The sequence below is a fragment of the Rhinolophus ferrumequinum genome, chromosome 23 (assembly GCF_004115265.2).
Source record: "Rhinolophus ferrumequinum isolate MPI-CBG mRhiFer1 chromosome 23, mRhiFer1_v1.p, whole genome shotgun sequence".
Taxonomy (NCBI): Eukaryota; Metazoa; Chordata; class Mammalia; order Chiroptera; family Rhinolophidae; genus Rhinolophus; species Rhinolophus ferrumequinum.
This window is the reverse complement of record NC_046306.1, coordinates 38,801,767-38,822,752: the sequence shown is the minus strand read 5'-3', so window position 1 is coordinate 38,822,752 and position 20,986 is coordinate 38,801,767. Positions and strand designations below refer to the sequence as shown.

General features: G+C 37.3%; 1 protein-coding gene across 1 annotated transcript in view; it reads right to left on the bottom strand.

Annotated features, from left to right (window-relative positions):
* The window catches only part of DTD1 (D-aminoacyl-tRNA deacylase 1), a 205,426-nt gene that overhangs the window by 183,741 nt on the left and 699 nt on the right, over positions 1 to 20,986 (bottom strand). The window contains exons 2-3 of the mRNA XM_033095499.1: positions 17,063 to 17,153; positions 14,423 to 14,658 (exon numbers count right to left, since the gene is read on the bottom strand). Coding sequence (XP_032951390.1) covers positions 14,423 to 14,658; positions 17,063 to 17,153 — 327 coding nt within the window. The remainder of the gene's footprint in view (positions 1 to 14,422; positions 14,659 to 17,062; positions 17,154 to 20,986) is intronic.

Sequence of the window (20,986 nt, the reverse complement as noted above, 5' to 3'; positions counted from 1 at the left end):
TCATATACCTAATAAGGGTCTAATATACAGAATTTATAAATTACTTAAAACACAACAACAAAAAGACAATAACTTAGTTTAAAATGAACAAAAAATTTGAATAACTATTTCTCCAAAAAAGATATTCAAATGGCCAACAAGCACATGAAAAGATGCCCAATATCATTAGTCATTAGGAAAATGCAAATCAAAACTACAACAATGTATATCTTCACACCCACTAAGATGGCTATAACCCAAAAAAAAGGAAAATAAGTGTTGGCAAGGATGCAGAGAAATTGAAACCTTCATAAATTACTGGTGGAAATGTAAAAAGTTAAGTCACTACGGAAAAACAGTTTGGCAAAGTGCTCAGTAAACTAAAACATGGAAATGTTTAAGTCACTACGGAAAACAGTTTGGCAGTGCCTCAGTAAAATAACATGGAATTACCACATGATCCAGCAAATTCCACTCCTGGTATATAACCAAAAAAACTGAAACAGGTGCTCGAACAAAATCTTGTTCCATGCATGTTCATAGCAGCCCTATTCACAACAGCCAAAAGGTGGAAACAACCCAAATGTCCATCAATGAATGGATAAATATAATGTGGTATATACATACAATGGACTATTATTCAGCCACAAAAATTAGGTACTGATACATGCCACAACTTGGATGACCTTGAACACATTATGCTAAGTGAAATAAGCCAGACACAAAAAGGTACATATTGTAATTCCATTTATATAAAATATCCAGAATAGGCAAATGCATAGAGACCAAAAGCAGATTAGTGATTGCCAGCGGCTGGGGGGAGGAGGGACTGAGGAGTGACTACGAAATGGGTGCAGGGTTCCTTTTGAGATACTGAAAATGCTTTGGAACTAGAAAGTGGTGATGGTTGTACAACATTGTAAGTATACTAATGTCACTGGAATTCTACACTTTAAAATAGTTAATTTTACATTATGTGTATTTTACCACAATAAAAAATTAAATTAATTTTTGAAGGAAGAGAAAATAACTACTGAAAATGAAAAAAAAATACTGGACGCTTCAAAATCAAATGACAGGCTAAATGATAGACAGGACATAGTCAAAGAAAGAATTAGTAAACTGGAGGATTCACTCAGGACACAGCAGAGAAAGCAATTAAGATGCTATACCACTTATACTACTCATTTGCTTAATAAACCCCTTTGAAGAAAATTAAAAGACAGCTGTGGGAAAGATGTTAGGAAAATTTGCCTTCATTGGCTGATGTGAGCTTTTATCTGTTAGCTTTTTATTCCTTTGTTCCCCCACATGAGAGACTGCATGTGAGGTATTGGTTCATTTTTGTCTGTCAGCTTTTTGTTCCCCCATATGAGAGACTGCATGTGGGGTTCCCCTGTGAGAGACTGCACATGAGGTATTGGTTAGCACAGGATTAAGAGAATTTCCCCTTCCTCTCTCCCAGCAGGAGAGATATGGGATGATATTGCTTTCTGTCTGTTTTGCCTGCATCAGTAAATGAGGTAGAAAAAGTAACTAAGTTATATCAGAATTACTTAACAGGCATGTTGCCAGGCTTTGGAAGGCCTTGGGCTGATGGTCCCAGGCGAAAACAGTAAGTATTGTTTGTCTGAATAAACTGGCCCTTCAGCCGGATAAACAATATTTTTATCACAGTAACTGCTGGACCCTCCCGGAACTGGCCATTCCCTGAGGGGGAGGCAGGGGCAAGGTGCTTGGCTCTAAGGTACATCTGAAAAAATTATAAGACAGACAGTTGGCAGAGTAAATTTCGTCATTTGTCATTAGTGATTCTTCATCATTCTAGCATTTTGGAAACTCGTATACAACATGCAGCTTACAACACCAGGAGACGCCCTGACTTCCAGTCACGGACCTGGTAAGGTCTGGCTGGTTCCTGACCTCTCCAGTATTGTTCCCACAGTCAGCTTTCTTGAGAACTGGTTAGCATTTTGAAAACCTGTATGCAGCTTGCAGCATCAGGAGTTGCTGTGACTTCCAGCAACAGCAACAGCAATGGCAACAGCAGCAACATTCTTGGAAACAAGAAAGAAGCAGTGGGAGATGCTCAGCTTTCCCAGCAGCAGACCTGGTAAGGTTTTGACTCCTGACCTTTCCACTGTTGTTTTTCCTATGGTTTGGTGAGCTTTTGGCATATACTGTAACAGTTGCTACCCTATAGAGTTTATTACTGCTTTTGGATACTCCTTATTGATGTTATTTGTGTATTTAGCCAAGTGATTTTAGACCAATAGTAAACATATGTTAAGATCTCTTAAACTTATACGTATGTACACTCCTTTGACATGACATTGTTATCAATGTACATAGTTTAGTCTTAACCGCCTTTACTTTCTGTCATTAGCACATTCTTTTAAGTGCCTTTGTCTTTTGCTATTACATATTGCTAAGTAAATTGATTAGATATTGCTAAATAAATGAATCCCTCTCTAGCATGTCCTTCCCCTTTCTTTTGTCATTACAACAGCCAACTAATTTATCAATATTTCTGAATTTGTAGACCCTGAACAATAAGGTTTTGAACTCTTTCTATTTCCCCTGTTGAAAAAATAGACTTTTCATCCTGAATCATTTCAGGTCCTTGAATTGTGACAACAATGAAAGAAGTTTCCACCTATGTCTGTATCTTATTTTTTAAAATTGCCTTTATCTGTTCAAATTGAATTACCATAATAGACTCTGCTGGGCAAGAAGAAAGAGCTGACCTTGCAATTCATGACCAGAAGTATGAAGGGAGCTCAAGACAAAAGGGGCAAAGGAGATAAAAGGAACAAAGGAGAATAAGAACAGCAGGTAAAGTAGTCCAGAGAGGAAGAGGATGACTGGGGCAGCAAAGCCACCAAAATGAACCTGGCCTCATCTCCATGAACCCAGAGGCATTCACCACACAAAATAACCGAGCACCTACGATGTGATTGATGCATAAGAAACTCAGCCGTTTCCTCGGAGTACTGAACCACCTCCATATCACTGACACTGTTTTTAAGGTGACCACAAACACCAATTTAAGTGAGGAAAGGAGAACTGGTAAAATTAGGTCATTGTTCACCTCGAATAATCAACTAACAGGCAATTCAAGGAAATCATGAAAAGCTAGTATTTAAAAACAAAAATGGATGGTTTGCCATTTGGGCAGAGGGAAGGTAAACTGTAGTCATACAGATAACATAGAGTAAGTGTAAGACCAAAAAAATATATGCAAAAATAAGTAAGTAAGTTGGTAAGCAAATTACTGAAGAAAATAAAAGGAAGGAAGGACAGAAAATATTAACTGATTTGGCCAAAATCAGTCACATATCTGCATCAAACTTCTGCAGGACAGCACTGGCCTCCGCCGCAGTCCATGGGCCTTGCCATTTATCAACAATACAGACGCAATCCCACATTTTGATTTCCTAAATTTACATTAACAATAACGCCTCTGGCATAACAGCCCTTGCCAAAGCACATAAAACAGGCTTCCACTGAAACCTCACTCATGCTGCTATAGTGCTTTAAGTAGTGAAAAAAAAATAGAAAATTACACAAATCCATAAAAATTAAACACTAACCACGAAGCAAAAACTAGATGTGGTCTTCCTCCTCCTGGCACCTTCTCTAGGCATTATGAACCTGTAGGAGACCTGGACATAATGGACATCCCACGGAGTGAACAGAGCCAAGGCAGTCACAAAGCTGCAGCACTCCTTAAATGTCTTTTCACATGTCTTCAGCTCTTTGCCACCCATGACATATCAGGCACTACAAAGCATACACACAGAGTTGTTTTTAATAGCGTGGCTGCTTCTGATTTGCTGAACAAAGCTGACAGGTGAATGCTTCCTGGGCCAATTACAAACTCATCAAAAAGTATACAGCAAATTACAGAAATGGAAAACAGATCAGGGGTTGCCAGAGGCTGGAGATAAGGGAAGGAGATGACTATAAAGGACAGCATGGAGGCATATGGGGAATGCTGGGACTGTTCTGTGTCTTGATTGTGGTAGTGGTTACAGAATTACAGGCATCTGTCTAGTACCCCAGTGTCTATTTAAGCAGGGGTGAGAGTACAGGCCCAAGTACATACAAAGAGATTAACAACCTTCCACGTGGGTATTAGTGTGATGAGTCAAGAAGGTCCAGCACATGACCCAAACACAGAACAGACAGAAATGTGCCCAATCACATCAGCCACCACCTGAGGACCTACCCGTTATTCATCCCCAAACCCTCCCTCAAAACATACATCACACACTGGTAAATATGGAGAGTTCTGGCCCAGCACGTTCTGAAATGAGAATTTGCTCATACACAACAGGTAAATAAGGGAGTGTGTGCATACCACAGAGGCTGCATGGCGCCAGAAGTGGGTTTTCTTAGGCAAGGACAGTCAGAACAACAGGAATAAAAAGACCGCCTTAAGCAGAACAAGGAACAGGCCTCCGTGCTGGCAGCGGAAGCCCTTTGACTGTAATTTACGAAAGTGAAAAACAAGTGCCCACTCCCTTCTGGCCCAGTCATAGGTCTTTAGTGGTTTGCCATGAGCTCTAACAGTTTTAGTGGTGGTTCTGCAGAATGTGAGGTCCTTCAGGAACGTGTTTCTTGCTATAGCAGGAACAACCGTGTGTGTTCGCTCTCTCTCTTCCCCACTAGACTATGAGCTCCTTCTTTACAGTGGGGACAGCATCTCTCCTGCTCAGCACTGTATTCCCAGAGCCTAGCACAAGGGCAGGCAGATAAATAGCACCTTATTGATAGAGAAGGCACAAAATATGACTTGAATGGAACCCACAAAATCTCCTCCAACAGAACTAAAATTCTAGATTAACATCATTGTTCTGAGATGAAGAATCACCTGGCCTCAGGCTATACTGCTCCCCTCTTGCTAGACCTACTGGAAGTCCAAAAACCCCTCCACTGCTTTCCTGGAGTTATGTCAGAGAAGGCAGGAAAGTCTCAATAGACGTGCTGAATTCAGAAGAATAATGAAAGGCCAAAAAGTCAAGAGGATGTGAATTTTACAGTGAACCAAAGATGTCAGTGAGGCTCAGGTCCTAGAAATGGTTGCTGATTCTATTCCAGGCTCTGCCTCTTATATGCTGAGTAACCTTCCACAGGATTCCTTTCTGCACCTCAGTTTCCTCATCTGCAGAACAGGGGTAATACTAGTGCCCACCTGAAGGGTTGCTATGAGGATTTAATTAGATATAGAACAGAGAGTGTTTACTCTTGCACAGGGCCTGGCACATACTAAACCCCCAACAGATGTATTTTGGCATGCTTTATAATAATAATGATAATAATATTAGTGTGTGAGGACCAAACCATAACTAGCTTGCCCTCCAGGGTTCCCATTCCACACAGAACCCAAAGAAAACAGTTTGGGGTCACATCAGCAAGCAGTCTGGAAAACACGATCAAGAACATACCAGCCATGGCTTGTTCTGTGCAGGAGAGCCGCAGTTGGCCCAGGATATGCCTGAAAGCACACGAGCACTGGTTGGAACATGCAGAAATAGAGAGAAGGAATAAAGGGCACAACAATCTTCCCTCTATGCAATACTTAACAGCAAGTAAGAAAAAAAAATTAAATATAAATTTAAAATAAAGTTTCGGTCATTAAAGAGGAAGGAAGTAAAAATAAATGTTAAATCTAATTAAACCAAGATGTTAAATCTAATTAAAATGTGAAATCTAATTAAATTATATATCTACAACAAAATACTATTCATCCACAAAAAAGAAGGAAAACCTGTCATTTGCATCAACATTGATGGACTTTGAGGGCTTTATGGAAAGAAGTCAGACAGAGGAAGACAAATACTGTATGATCTCACTTATATGTGGAATCTAAAAAGCCAAACTCATAGATACAAAGAACAGAATTGTGGTTACCATAGGTGGGGGCTGGAGGGTGGGTGAGATGGGTAAAGGTAGTCAAAAGGTACGAATTTCTAATTAGAAAATAAATAAGTTCTGGGGGTGTAAGGTACAGTATGGTGACTATAGTTAACAATAGTGTATCGTATATTTGAAAGTTGCTAAGAGAATAGATCTTAAAAGTTCTTATTACAAGAAAAAAATTGTAACTATGTGAAGTGACGGATGTTAACTGAACTTACTGTGGCAATCATTTCATAATATATGCATATATCAAATCATCATGTTGTACAACTAAAACTAATAGGGTGTTATATAACATTTACATCTCAATAAAACTGGAAAAAATTATTTTTTTCAAAAATCAAATTAAACTACTGTAAGTCTTAAAGTTGCTAAAATGGCCCTGAAAAATCCTAAAACAAAGAAAAGGTATTTAGTAGTTTGTGTTTCAACATCCCTTTAACTAACAGAGGGCTTTCCATATTGGAGATGGAAGCCAAAAATCTCAAAATTAATCAAAAGACAGCAAGCATGTAAAACATGCTATATTCATTTTGTTCCACTGAAGACCACAAAAGAATTAAAAGCCTGAAAAAACAAGTTGATGCACTGTTGACATCACTGTAGTGCTTCTGAAAGTCCAAAGGATTGGAAATATATTTTAATTAAAACTGCATAATTCAAATCAATTTTTCATCAAAATGATCAGATGAATCACATCCCATGAGCTTAAATTCTGACCCATTATAAAACTATACAGTACATTGCTACAGGCACTTCATATAATTACCTGAATAAAACACACATCATATCAAAAAGTAAAAGGTGTTTTAAAGTACAGCATAGGGAATACAGTCCTGGAAAATAAGACCTAGCTGGACAATCAGCTCTAATGCATCTTTTGGAGCAAAAATTAATATAAGACCCAGTCTTATTTTACTATAATATATATATAATATAATATAAGACTGGATCTTATATACTATAAAACTGGGTGTTATATTATATAATACAATATAATATAATTCCACATCTTATATTAATTTTTGCTCCAAAAGACACATTAGAGCTGATTGTCTGGCTAGGTCTTATTTTCGGGAAAACACGATAGGTATGTACAATGTGAGAGGGGTAGTACACTTGGTGAGGTTATCACTTTGTGAGGGGTGTAAATGTCTAATCATCATTCTGTTTTGTACATCTGAAACTAATAAAATTTAAAAAAAAGCAAAAGGTGTTTTTAGGAACACGAAGCACTTAATAATAAAATAAACACTCCACTTTAAGAACTTAGATGAATGCTGTTTTGTTTTCACTGGAGCATTCCTTAACAGCACCATTGTTCTCCCATTTAAAGTGCCTTCCCTTATGCTTTTACGACATTCCTTGTTCTCACCCTTTCAAGGGACTTCAGTGCATTCTAAACTACATCTGATATTACCCAGAAACAGGAGGATTCTGCTACAAACATCAAGCAGAGAAGACAATGCCGGTGGCATTTAGTCCTTGGTTCAGCAAAGAAAAGTAATTATTTAGAGGACTTGCCTTAACTACTAATTTTGGGGAGAAACATGTTTGCAGCAAAGCCATGTAGACATGGGGTGGGAAAAAAATACTGGAGACATCCATGACCAGAGTTGTAAATGAAGTTCTTAACTCGGATATTTCCAAAAGAGGCAAATATATTCTGCTCTACCAGGACCCAAATAGAATGGGATTTGATTCAAGGCTAGAGGGTCCTGATCACATAGAATCCATTTGTCCTTATGGCAAATGGTCACTTTATACAGGTAAAAGGAGAATTAAAATAAAAGGAAATGCCAAAGGAGGAATATTACTCTTCGAAACGAGCAAATGTGAAGAGCTGATGATCCTCAATGTGGGGCTTTGCTACAGAGCTTTAAAATCAAGTAACAACTTTTATTACTTACGGTTGACAATAGGTTCAATAAATAAGTGATCTAGGTTTATTTAATCCAGAGAAAGTGAAAATGTAGGAAATACCAGAGTTAACTATTAACAAGTATTAGGCGTCTACAAAAGGGTAGGATGTCAGCAAAAGAGACATTCTACTTAGAAAGCTCACACGTTGAAGTACATTATGAAAGGAGACTAAATATTCTTTTCTAATAACTTTTAAGAAAAAAGCATTACGTCATAAAAATGGCAGTGTGAGGTGGGTCTCTTGAAATCTCCCCTGGAATTTAAAACAAATTGAACAGCTAAAATTCGACAAAGGACTCATTGCACAGCAGACAGGCAAGACTAAGAGACGCGCAATTGGAATCATCTAAAGGTGGACAAACTGGGTAAGCAGGGGAGGAGAGAAGGGGAAATTGTGGCGGCACAGGCCTCAAAGCTTGCCTCAGAGTGCAGACAGAGCTCCGAGCTCCGACCTCCAAGCTCCATGCATTCCAGAACTACTGCAGCTGTGGGAGAGAGAATTTGGACTGCTAGTGCTCCGCTTATGGCCCACAGTCCCGCCTGAGGGATCAGCATATAACACGGCTGAACCCAACGCTCATGGCAGACATCAGAGCCTGAGGGAAGAAGGGTAAAAATGGTGGTTTAAGCCCTCACTGCCAAGCAGACGACCCTCCCTACCCTCCCAGAGTTCCCCCAGCCCCACCCTCCCAGTGCTAGAAGCAGAATGGTAGCAGTGTCAAGTCAAAAAAACAGAATATTTGTAGTTCTGAGAACTGCGCCATGCTGCGTTCACAGCCCAACTAGTTCCGGCGAAGGGGAAGGAACCTTGGGTGCAGGACTGGCTGTGCTGGTGGTTGCTGCCATTGCTCTGGGCCACCTCTCACAACCCACCCTGCCCATCCCCACCTATTTGGGTGGATCCCTGCAGGAGTAAACAGAGCTGCTGCAACACACAGACTCCGAAAGTGGTGCAGGAAGAGCTTTGGAACTTCAGAAGCTCTCCACATCCTCCTCAGAAAGGGGTGCCCTGTGACCCAGGAGACCTGTTCACAGAGGAGAAGCCCACCTTCCAGGGAATACTCCCATTGTGTGAGAAGCCGAAACAGTGCAGAGAAAATGTAACACTACAGTGTGAGAGAGAATAAAACGCTGTAGTCAGAAAGAAAATAAAATACTGTACCAACACCTACTGTAAAACAAAAGACCTCTTCCTATCAACCTGTTGCAGAAACTACTCCTGCAGATGCCTAGAAAGAAAATAATAATTCATTAATTGCCATGAAAAACCAAGGAAACAAGACAGCTCAGAAAGAAACTGAAAAATCTCCAGAAAATGAACTTAAAGACACGGAACTATGTGACTTAAATCACAGGGAATTCAAGATTGCACTTTAAAACTCAACAAAATGCAACACAGACAGGCAGTTTAATGAACTCAGAAACACAGTCAAAGAACAAAATTAACATTTTACCAAAGAGATGGAAATTTTAAAAAAGAACCAAACAGAATTTCTGGACATGAAGAACTCAATAAAAGAAATGAAGAATGAAATAACCAGCTTAAGTAATTAGAGTGGACCAGATGGGAGGAAAGAATCAGGGACATCGAAGATAGAAATCTGGAAATAACACAGGTGGAAAAAGAGAGAAACTTGAGACTTAAAAGAAATAAAAGAACTCTACAAGAACTTTCTGACTCCATCAGAAAGAGCAGTATAAGAAAAATGGGCATACCAGGAGAAAAAAGGGAGAAGAGAACAGAGAGGATATTCAAACAATACTTGACAAGAACTTCCCAAACTAGTGGAAAGAACTGGAGCCTCAAATCCAAAAAGAAATGGAACACCTAATTACCTCAACCCCAACAGGCCTTCTCCAAGGCACATTGTATTGAAGCTGTCAAAAATTAATTACAAAGAAAGAATCCTCAAGCTATCCTACAAAGGAAAGCCCATTAGATTATCAACAGATTTTTCAGCAGAAACTCTACAAGCCAGGAGAGAGTGGAATCAAATATTCAAACGATTGAAAGAGAGAAATTATGAGCCAAGAATAATATACCAGCAAAAATATTTGTTGGCAAAAATTTTAAGAAACTACTATGAGCAACTATATGCCAATAAATTTGACAATCTGCAAGAAACGGACAATTTTCTAGAGGCTTACAACCTTCCAAGGCTAACTCAAGAAGAAACAGAAAACCTGGATAGACTGATTACCACCAGGGAAATTGAACCAATAATAGATGGTTCTGATCAATAATCAACAATCTCCCAACAAACAAAAGCCCTGGACCAGATGGCTTTGCACGTGAATTTTACAAAACGTTCAAAAAAGAATTATCACCTATTCTCCTCAAGCTCTTCCAAAAAATCCAGAAGGAGGGAAGACTCCCAAACACTTTTTACGAAGCCATTATTACCCTGATCCCAAAATCAGACAAAGACACCACAAAAAAAGAAAACTACAGGTCGATATCTCTAATGAATATAGATGCAAACATCCTCAAAAAAATATTAGCAAACAGAATTCAGCAATACATTAAAAAGATCATACACCATGATCAAGTGGGATTCATCCCTGGTATGCAAGGGTTGAATCCGCAAATCAATTAATGTGATACATCACATTAACACAATGAAAAATAGAAATCACATGATCATATCAATAGATGCCAACTATAATTGTATATATACATGTATGTATGTATGTATATATATGTATGTATATACTTACAAGAAGCGGAGTACAGCATTAGGAATAGAGACAGTGGAAATGTTACGGCTCTGTGTGAGGTCAGAGGGGTAGTAGATGGGGGGAGAGGGGTTCACACAGTGTGAGGGATATAAATGATAAACGTCTAAGTATTACTTTGTCTTGTGCACCTACAACAAAAAAAAAAAAAGAAAGAGGGGAAGTTATCATGGATGCCACAGAAATACAAAAGATCATCCAAGAACTCTAAGAAGGACTATATGCCACCAAATTCAATAACCTATAAAAAATGGACAAGTTCTTAGAAACATATAGCCTTCCTAGGCTCAATCATGAAAAACTGGAAAATCTAAATAGACCGATCACCAGTAAGGAAATTGAATCAGTCATCCGAAACCTTCCCAAAAACCAAAGTCCGGGACCAGATGGCCTAATTACACAATTCTACCAAAGAGGATGTAATGCCTGTCCTACTCAAACTCTTCCAAAAAATTGAAGAAGAGACAATACTCCCTAACTCATTTTATAAGGCCAACATTCCCCTTATACCAAAACCTGGTAAGGATAACACAAAAAAAGAAAACTACATACGAACATCTCTGATGAATACAGATGCAAAAATACTAAACAAAATTCTAGCAAATCGAATGCAACAATACATTAAAAAGATCATTCATCACGACCAAGTGGGGTTCAACCCAGGTGCACAAGGATGGTTCAACATATGCAAAACCATCAATGTGATACATCATGTAAACAAAATAAAGGACAAAAATCATATGATTATATCAATTGATGCAGAAAAAAGCATTTGACAAGATACAACATCCATTTATGATTAAAACACTTAATAAAATAGGTATAGAAGGAAAATACCTTAACATAATAAAGGCCATATATGACAAACCCTCAGCTAATCTCATAATTAACGGTGAAAAAATGAAACCCTTTGCTCTACGTTCAGGCACACGACAGAGCTGTCCCCTATCACCTCTGCTTTTCAACATAGTTTTGGATGTCCTCGCCAGAGCAATCAGGCAAAACAAAGAAATAAAAGGCATCCAAATTGGGAATGAAGAAGTTAAATTGTCAATCTTCGCAGATGACATGATGCTACATATAAAAAACCCCAAAGACTCCACCAAAAAGCTATTAAAAACAATAAACGAATACAGTCAAGTTGCGGGCTACAAAATCAACGGACAAAAGTCCATTGCATTCCTATATACTAACAATGAAATCTCAGAAAAAGAAATAAAGAAAACAATTCCTTTCGCAATTGTAACAAAAAGAATAAAATACCTAGGAATAAACTTAACCAAGGCTGTGAAAGACCTATATGCTGAAAACTGTAAGACCTTTTTAAAAGAAATGGAAAAATATCCCGTGCTCATGGATTGGAAGAATCAACATGGTTTAAATGGCCATATTACGCAAAGCAATATACAGATTTAATGCAATCCCCATCAAAATACCCATGGCATTTTTTAAAGAAATAGGACAAAAAAATCATCAGATTTCTTTGGAACCACAAAGGACCCCGAATAGCCAAAGCAATCCTAAGAAAAGAAAACAATGCTGGAAGTGTCACACTCCCTGACTTTAGCTTGTGTACAGGGCAACAATAATCAAAACAGCATTGGATTGGCAGAAAAACAGACACATAGACCAATGGAATAGAATTGAGAACCCAGAAATGAACCCATATAAATGTGGACAGATAATTTTCCACAGATAATTTTTCTGTGGACAGACAAAGAAGCCAAAAACATACAATGGAGAAAAGACAGCCTCTTCAATAAATGGTGCAGAATTGGAAAGCCACATGCAAAGAATGAGACTGGAGAGCTATCTATAACCATACACCAAAATTAATTCAAAATGGATGAAAGACTTTAGCATAAGACTTGAAACAATAAACTGAATAGAAGAAAACATAGATACTAAACTGATGGACCTTGGGTACAAAGAGTATTTTATGAATTTGACCCCAAAGGCAAGGAGAGTAAAAGCTAAAATAAATGAATGGGACTGTATCAAACTTAAAAGCTTCTGCACAGCCAAAGAAACCATCGACAAAATACAGAGGCAACCAACTAATAGAAGATTTTTGCCAACAGTGCCTCCGATAAGGGGCTAATATCCAAAATAAACAAGGAATTCATACAACTCAATAACAAAAAAACAAACAACCCAATTGAAAAATGGGCAGAGGACCTGAAGAGGCATTTCTCCAAAGAGGACATACAAATAGCAAACAGATATATGAAAAAATGCTCAACATCACTAATCATCAGAGAAATGCAAATAAAAACCACAATGAGATATCACCTCACCCCAGGCAGAATGGCTATCATCAACAAGACAAATAGTAACAAGTGTTGGAGAGGCTGTGGAGAAAAAGGAACCCTCATACACTGTTGGTGGAAACGCAGACTGGTGCAGCTGCTATGGAAGGCAGTGTGCAGGTTCCTCAAAAAATTAAGAATAGAATTGCCATAGGACCCAGCAATCCCTCTCCTGGGCATCTACCCCAAAAATCTGAAAACATTTATCCATAAAGACAAGTGTGCTCCAATGTTCATTACAGCTTTATTTACGGTGGCCAAGACATGGAAACAACCAAAATGTCCTTCGATAGATGAATGGATAAAGAAGTTGTGGTATGGAATACACAATGGAATACTATTCGGCGGTAGCGGTAAGAAAAGATGATATAGAAACATTTATGACAATATGGATGGATCTTGAGAGTATAATGCTAAGCGAAATAAGTCAGACAGAAAAAGCAGAGAACCACATGATTTCACTGATATGTGGTATATAAACCGAAAAAAACAAAAGAACAAGACAAACAACTGAAAGAACAAAAACTCATAGACATAGACAATAGTTTAGGGGTTATCAAAGGGTAAGGGGGGAGGGGGCAGTGGGGCTCTAGAAGATGGTAAATGGGGTCTAATATATGGTGATGGAAAGAGAACTGACTCTGGGTGGTGAACACACAATGTGATATATAGATGATGTATTATAGAATTGTACACCTGAAATCTATGTAATTTTACTAACAATTGTCACCCCAATAAACTTTAATTAAAAAAATAAGAAAAGAAAAAGGCAAAACATAATGATATTAAATGCAATTTAATCTCAGAAACATGAAACACACTAAAAATGCATGCCCCCCCACCCACTTAAAAAGATTCATGATTTCGGATTCATAATTCTCCCACAAACCTAGACTACTATTCCAAGGGATTTCCTAGAGTAAAATTAGGTTGGCATTCCTGACAATGATCCGGTAAGCAAAGACCTAACCCTACACTGTTCAATATGACAGCCATTAGCCGCTGCTGACCGCTGTGCACTTGACATGTGGCTGGCCCAAAATGAGATGTGCTATGAATATAAACTACATACCACATTTAGAAGACTTCAGTACAAAGAAAGGACATAAATTACCTCATTAGTAACTTCTTATATTGATTACATAGTGAAATCATGTTTTGGATATATTGAGCTAAATAAAATACAGTTTTAAAATTAATTTCAGTTGTTTCTTTTCACTTTTTTTAATATGGCTACTAGAAATTTAAAATGACATGTGACTCACATTTATGGCTTGCATTGTATTGTCAGAAGGGGTAAGCAACCAAAATAAAACACCACTATACCAAACACACTTGCTAAAAATTGCTAAAAATTTTTAAATATGAAAATGGGTAAACGGTACCAGGGGCATTCAGAAGATGTGTACAGCAACAGCAGTAACAGCAGCCATTATGTTGTTTTAAGTAAGTAATAAGCACAAACAACAAACTGTCCAGAAAAACAGATGTTGGGATAGCAGATTCTCTTTTCTCATGCCTGTAAGTGTCCCAGAGATTCTCCTGCCTACCTTTGATGAGCTCGGGCGTGTATGTCTTGCGCAACTGATCCAAGAAGCTATTGTAGAAGCTCTCTGCCGGCTCCGTGGGCATTGCCAGGTGGAAGTCGGGCTTGTTCCCCTTGAGGACACACTGGAGGGTGAACTGGCTGATGCACAGCACCTCATACTGTTTGTCCATCACACTCTTCGACCAGTGCTTCCCACTCTCATCCTCAAACACACGTAAGTTTAAAATCTTTCGGACCCTAAAGGGAAAAATAGTGGTGAAAGCTACCTGAAGAATCACAAGTTCCCCAACACACTCCATATTCCCAAAACGTCACCAGCATCCTGCCAAACAAGAACATAATGCTGACTCCAACATTTACAGGAAGTGTGACCCTGGACAAGTTACTTTTCCACTCTATGCCTCAGTTTCCTCATCTGTAATATAAGGTAATAATGTTCCTACCTCATAGGGTGGTTCTGGGATTTCTTTTTTTTTTTTTTGCCAGGCCCTCCAATTCACAGATGACAGCCAAGATGACAGCCACCCATTATCTGTTTCTTCAATTTGGGAGGTATGTCAAAACATGGGTCCAATTCTAACTTTTTATAGAAGAATTCTATCTTTACACCGTGATAAATGGTACTCCATTTTTAAACCCTTTCCTTGAACTACTCAAAATGAACAATTCAGCATATACGCTAGAGAAAACATATGGCTATTGCAAATATGTAAAAAGACCTGGAAAAAGACACCTGAACTATGTCCTGTGTTCCTTAAGCCCGAAAGGGGCTTCCCCTATACATGTGGATGACATGTTGGGAAGGAAGAGGACCAGATAACAATTATAAGGTCAGATCTGAAAAGCATGGCAAAGCATGACCTGCATGAAAGTTGAAATCCCACCACTGGAAAGCCACCTCTTTATATGATGCTGAAGGCATGTTCAAGGGCTCTCCAAACAGTAATTCACTGACTCCTTATATGAGTACTCTCTGTGGTGGGCACTACTCATCACCCCATCACCACAGCCAGAGTTTGTCTCCTGTTGAGTCAAATCTCTTAACCAAGTTAAGTATTAGCTCTCTGGAATGCCACAGCCATAAACAGATTCAGACCCAGAGCCCCAGTTTTTAAGCACTACACCACTCTACTGCCTCTTTGAGTATCCAGGGGACAGTTATTAAAATACTAACATCCCTAAAGTGGTATTGAACTGTCCTTATTGCTCATCAACACCTTAGCAGGTTCTAAGTCTGATTTTCAACCTAATACAAAAGGGACAATGGGGCAGGGTTATACCCAAGTTCTGGGCACCAAGGGGCAGAATAAATGGATTCAAGCATCTAAAGCAAATGTGCCAAGTGGTGCTGGGGCAGGAGTGGAGGGGAGAATGTGGGGACGCAGAGACTGTTGGTACTGAGACAGCTAGTCAGCCAATAGCAATGACAAATGCCCCTAACTTAGTAAAAGGAGCATGGCTTCCACGTCAGGTAGCTCTGATTCAAATTTAGATACAGGCTTTTTTCTAAACGTGTATACATGACCTTGAACAAGTAATTTAACCTCTCTGAGCTCCAGATCCTTATGTGCATGATGAACAACTGGGCATACGAATAATGCATAAACAGTGCCAGATCATATTTCTCAACTTAAAAAACAGAAATCATTCATAAGAGGCTTGGGTTTTGTGTTAAGAGAATGGCCCATGGATATAGCAGAAAATAGGGAATGGAGGTTAAGTTGTGCTCCTATTCTGCTGCTCACTTAGTGGGTGACATTTGACAGACTAGTTTTCCTAGATCTCCTCATCTAAAACATGGAGAACGTCACATGGATAAAAGTGACAGAGGCTCATTTTATATAAAAAAGTACTATGGAAGTTCACATTATATATATATTATATATATATATATAGTTTCACATTATATATATATTATATATATTATATATATTATATATATAGTTTTATATAGTTTATATATATTTATATATAGTTTTATAGTTTTATATATAGTTTTTATAATATTTATATATATAGTATGTATACTATATATTATATGTGCATGTATATATATATATGTGTGTGTATATACATACATATACAGAGGGTGCCAAAAAATGTACACACATTTTAAGAAAGGAAAAAACAGTATTAAAATTGTAATACTCAGTATATACTGATAACAAAAGATGAATACAAGTCACGTGTAACTTCTGCAATTACAAGAGGTGCTCAAAGTGGTTACCATCAGCATAACTTTAATAGTTTTTTCCTTTCTTAAAAGGAATACATTTTTTGGCACCCTCTGTATATACTGGGGTTGCCAAAAAAATGTGTACAAGTGGACACTTTGGTCAACGTTGCTCAAGCAATAGTTTGCCATAATCAGAGTGTCTGGACGCTAATGGTAACCACTTTGAGCATCTCTTGGAATTGCAGAAGTCAAACATGACTTGTATTCATCTTCTGAGTATTACAATTTTAATACAATATTTTTCCTTTCTTAAAATGTGTATACATTTTTTGGCACCCTCTGTATATATAACATATAAAATATATGTGCGTGTGTGTGTGTGTGTGTGTGTGTGTGTGTGTAAAATGGGATATAACTGCCACATATACCATTCAAATACAAATGACTTAGAAATCCACATCTTACATGTGCTCTAGGTCCTTCTGTGTATCTTCCAGAGAAATACCCAGCAACACACAGATGCCCCGTCCAATGGCACTTATCTGCTCTCCTCCAACTAGAAAGGAAACAAAAGGGAATAAAATACTCAGAACCAAACAGGTGCTATGAAGCACTTTTAAATAACCAGGAATGTTTAGATATCACACATACTTCTTATAACTTCTTTGGCATAGTCAGTAGTATTCAAAAATGAAATGTTACATAAATGCAGTAAGATAATCAAACTTTATGTCCATTCTGATTTTATATCTGAAATGAATAAGTTGTAAAGAACCATTATACAGGATTTTAGGGCCACATCTTCATCTCTGTGACCTTGGGTAAGATACCTGAACCTTTTCTGTGATGGAGTTCGCCAACATGTAAAAACAGAAGAATTTTCCTGCCCAGAGAATCTAGCTTAGCTATATTAATTTTCAGGAGAGGCATGCTTTTCTTGGAATCAGCCAATCTGGTAACACAATACACAACACAAAATGGAAAATATTTATCATAAAAATAAAGAAATTATTTTTCTACTTACTGCAGAAAAGATAAATATATTATACACAAAACCCTGGTTTAAAAGTTAAGCTTCATTCAGAATTGCACAACTGAAATCTATGTAATTCTACTAACAATTGTCACCCCAATAAATTAAAAAATAAAATAAAATAAAATAAATAATAAAAAAAAAAAAGTTAAGCTTCAAGTCAGCAAACTTCTATAATTTCCCAGTTTAGTACTAAAGTTGCATTCTAAGCCAACGATCTCCAAATCTTTTTGAATCATGCACTTAATCCATAAAACAATTTCTGACCATATATTCCTATTCCAAACATTTGTGTATGTATTTGTAGCCAAATGTACGCTCTCCTATTATTAACACAGTCTCTGTGTTGGTACAGTACTTAGGCCAAGATGCATCATTAAGTCCGTACTTCAAATGTTGATCTTCATAAATTTCAATATTTTTTGGCTTATCTCATTAGATTATTGTTATATTACTTTATCAGGAGAGGGTCAGCTTTGCCATTTTCTTGTTTGCTTCTGCAGAATAATAACACCTTTAGATATACCCGACAAGGAATCATAGATTTTACAATATCCCGCAAGCAAAGGAAAGAAGGAGAAATTCCCTTCTTCCTTCAGGTGTCTGACAAGGGACCACCTGACATTCAGATCCCAGGCAAGCACCAACATCAACCCATTCCTGAAATATCAATAAAACTTAATTTCTCTTATTTTTATGCTAAAGAAATATTTTTTAATATTTTCTTCTTTGCTGCTTTTCTTATAATGGACAATGAGTGACTTACTGTCCTTTAAGCCACCGACTCAAAAGCTGAAACAGAAAATAATCCACCCTGACATTAGTAAACAATTGGGGTTGTTTACTTGTCTGCATTGCTTTAGGAAAAAGTCTTTAGTTTTATTTGTTCTTTAAATAAATCAGTATTATTTTCTTATAATGTCAATATATTTTCTAAATTTTCTCCAAAGTATGTTTAAATGCTTAAAAAATGATTATTGAGCTATATCCACTATTAAAGTAATTATGTATTATAGAAAATTTGGAAAATACAAGAAACAGGAAGGAAAAAAGAAACACCCAAAGACAAGCACTTTAATATTTTAATGATTTCCTTTGATATTTTCTCTATTCATAGATTTTTACTTCATATTTGTTTTCAACTACTATAATAATGATTATAAAATTTTTGTCTCCTTTAATTAATAATAATAATAAAATTTTTGTCTCATCTTTTCTCTTAACATTGCATAAGGATTTTCCGTGTTGTAAGCTTTTCCTAAACATCTTTTAATAGTTACATCACATCCAGTGGAACAGTTGCTTTCCATTCAATGGACTGACTAACCATCCCATTTGGCTGGATATATGGCTTGTTTCAAAAGTTTCACTTCAATCAATAACACTGCGGTGAAAAGTTGTGTACACTAAATCTTTTTTTTAATAGACTTCTTAGAGTAGTTTTAGGGTCACAGCAAAATTGAACAGAAGGTACAGAGATTTCCTTTACATCCCCTGCCCTCACACATGCAGTCTCCCCATTATCAACATCCCCATCACAGGCGTACATTTGTTACAACTGATGAACCTATAATGACACATCATCATCATCCACAGTCCACAGTTTACATTGGGGTTCTTTCCCGGTGTTGGACATACTATATGGGTTTGGACAAATATATAGTGACATATATCTACCATTATAGTATATCATATAGAGTCGTTTTATTGCCCTAAAAATCCTGTATTTCACCTATTCATCACTCTAAAGTGTTTTCGATCATTAGGATTACCTTTTTAGAATAGATACTCAAAAGCAGAATCATTATTTGAAGTGATTCACATCACCATTTGAAGAGTTTCAACATTTTTATAAAGTATTATTGTCTTAATAAGAAACAAATTATGCCCCAAAGCCTATATATGACACAGTTTACCTCATTTTTTGGAGCAGTTTTGCCCCTCCTCCTGGGACAAGCAGAAAAAGTAGGAGGTTTAAAGGGATCTTTTATTATAGACAAATGGAATTGCAAGGGAAAAAAAATTTGAGAATCACCATTTTAGACAAAAGATCACCAGGCTAGAAAAGACCTAAGATACTTGGTCAATTTTTTCTATGAGTGGCATCATCCTTGAGACCTCTCCTTTGAGAATTTATAACTTCCCAAACCCAGTGATTTTAGGTCCTTTTCCCAACATTCTATGATTCGATTCAGATTTTAGCGGCTAAAGTTGTGTGACAGGACATGGGGTAACTGTACTATTCCATGTTTCGTCAAATGAATATGTTTGAAATGTTCCATAATAAAGTTTTTAAATTAGATTATCACAATAACCACACGAAGGCATCAAAATGTGCCTGACAATCTCATAAAGTGAATCTGCCACATAATAAGATGTGATTCCTAACATTCTGCTCTGTCCTAACCATAAAATTGGAAGTGACATTTTAGAACCCATGAAATAAAATGCCATTCACATACAGTCACATTTCAGTGAAGCCAGTCACATTCTTAAGGAAACAGAAAATCTTTCTATTACAATTTAACTAGAAGGCCTGGCTAACTCCAAGGTCCCCCCAGCACTAAGAGAGAATTCCATTTTATTAACACCTTCCCACAATTAACACTTATCTTTTTTAATAGCAAGTTGGCTATTTGTTTTTAACTAAAAGCATACAACTTAAATAGTTAACTAAAATCACTCAAACTATTCAGAGAAACTCACAGAATACATGTTTTAAACAGTCCAGATCCCCAGAATGGAGAATTCAGGAGAGACAAGATCAAAACCTAAATTCTCCAAAGTTTACTCATTGTTGGTTATGACCACATAGGACAGACTGCAAGATTCTTCTTGATAAAACAAAAAAATCTCTGCATCTATGAATTGTTCCCGTTTTTAGTGAACTTAACTATTAATTGAAATACTAAAAAAACAAACCTTTACTTTAAAATTCCATAAATCCCTGTGTTATTCTATTCCTTATTACTCCAGGGCCATATCCAAAAACAGTCACAACAGCTTACAAAATATTAGGCATGGTTGAAAATTAGAATCTCAGACCTAAACATCTGTATATGGTTTCGCTGTATTTGGTTGTTTCTTTACGGGATATTTTGTTGTTTTGTTTTTAGATCATCTGGACCCCTGATGTTCAAACTACAGTGATCAAGTGGTGGTGACTAATGGTTGGGTGGCTTAGTCCATTAGAAATTGGTGGGTAAGAGAAATATATCACACTGAATTCTTTAGATTTTGAGATCCCTGCTGGGTTCAGCAAGTAATAAGAGGATGTCCTCGGGACAACGTTCTGAAGCTAGTCTGGTCACGTGGGTGTACACAACTGTTAGAACTCATCCATATGAACAACTCCT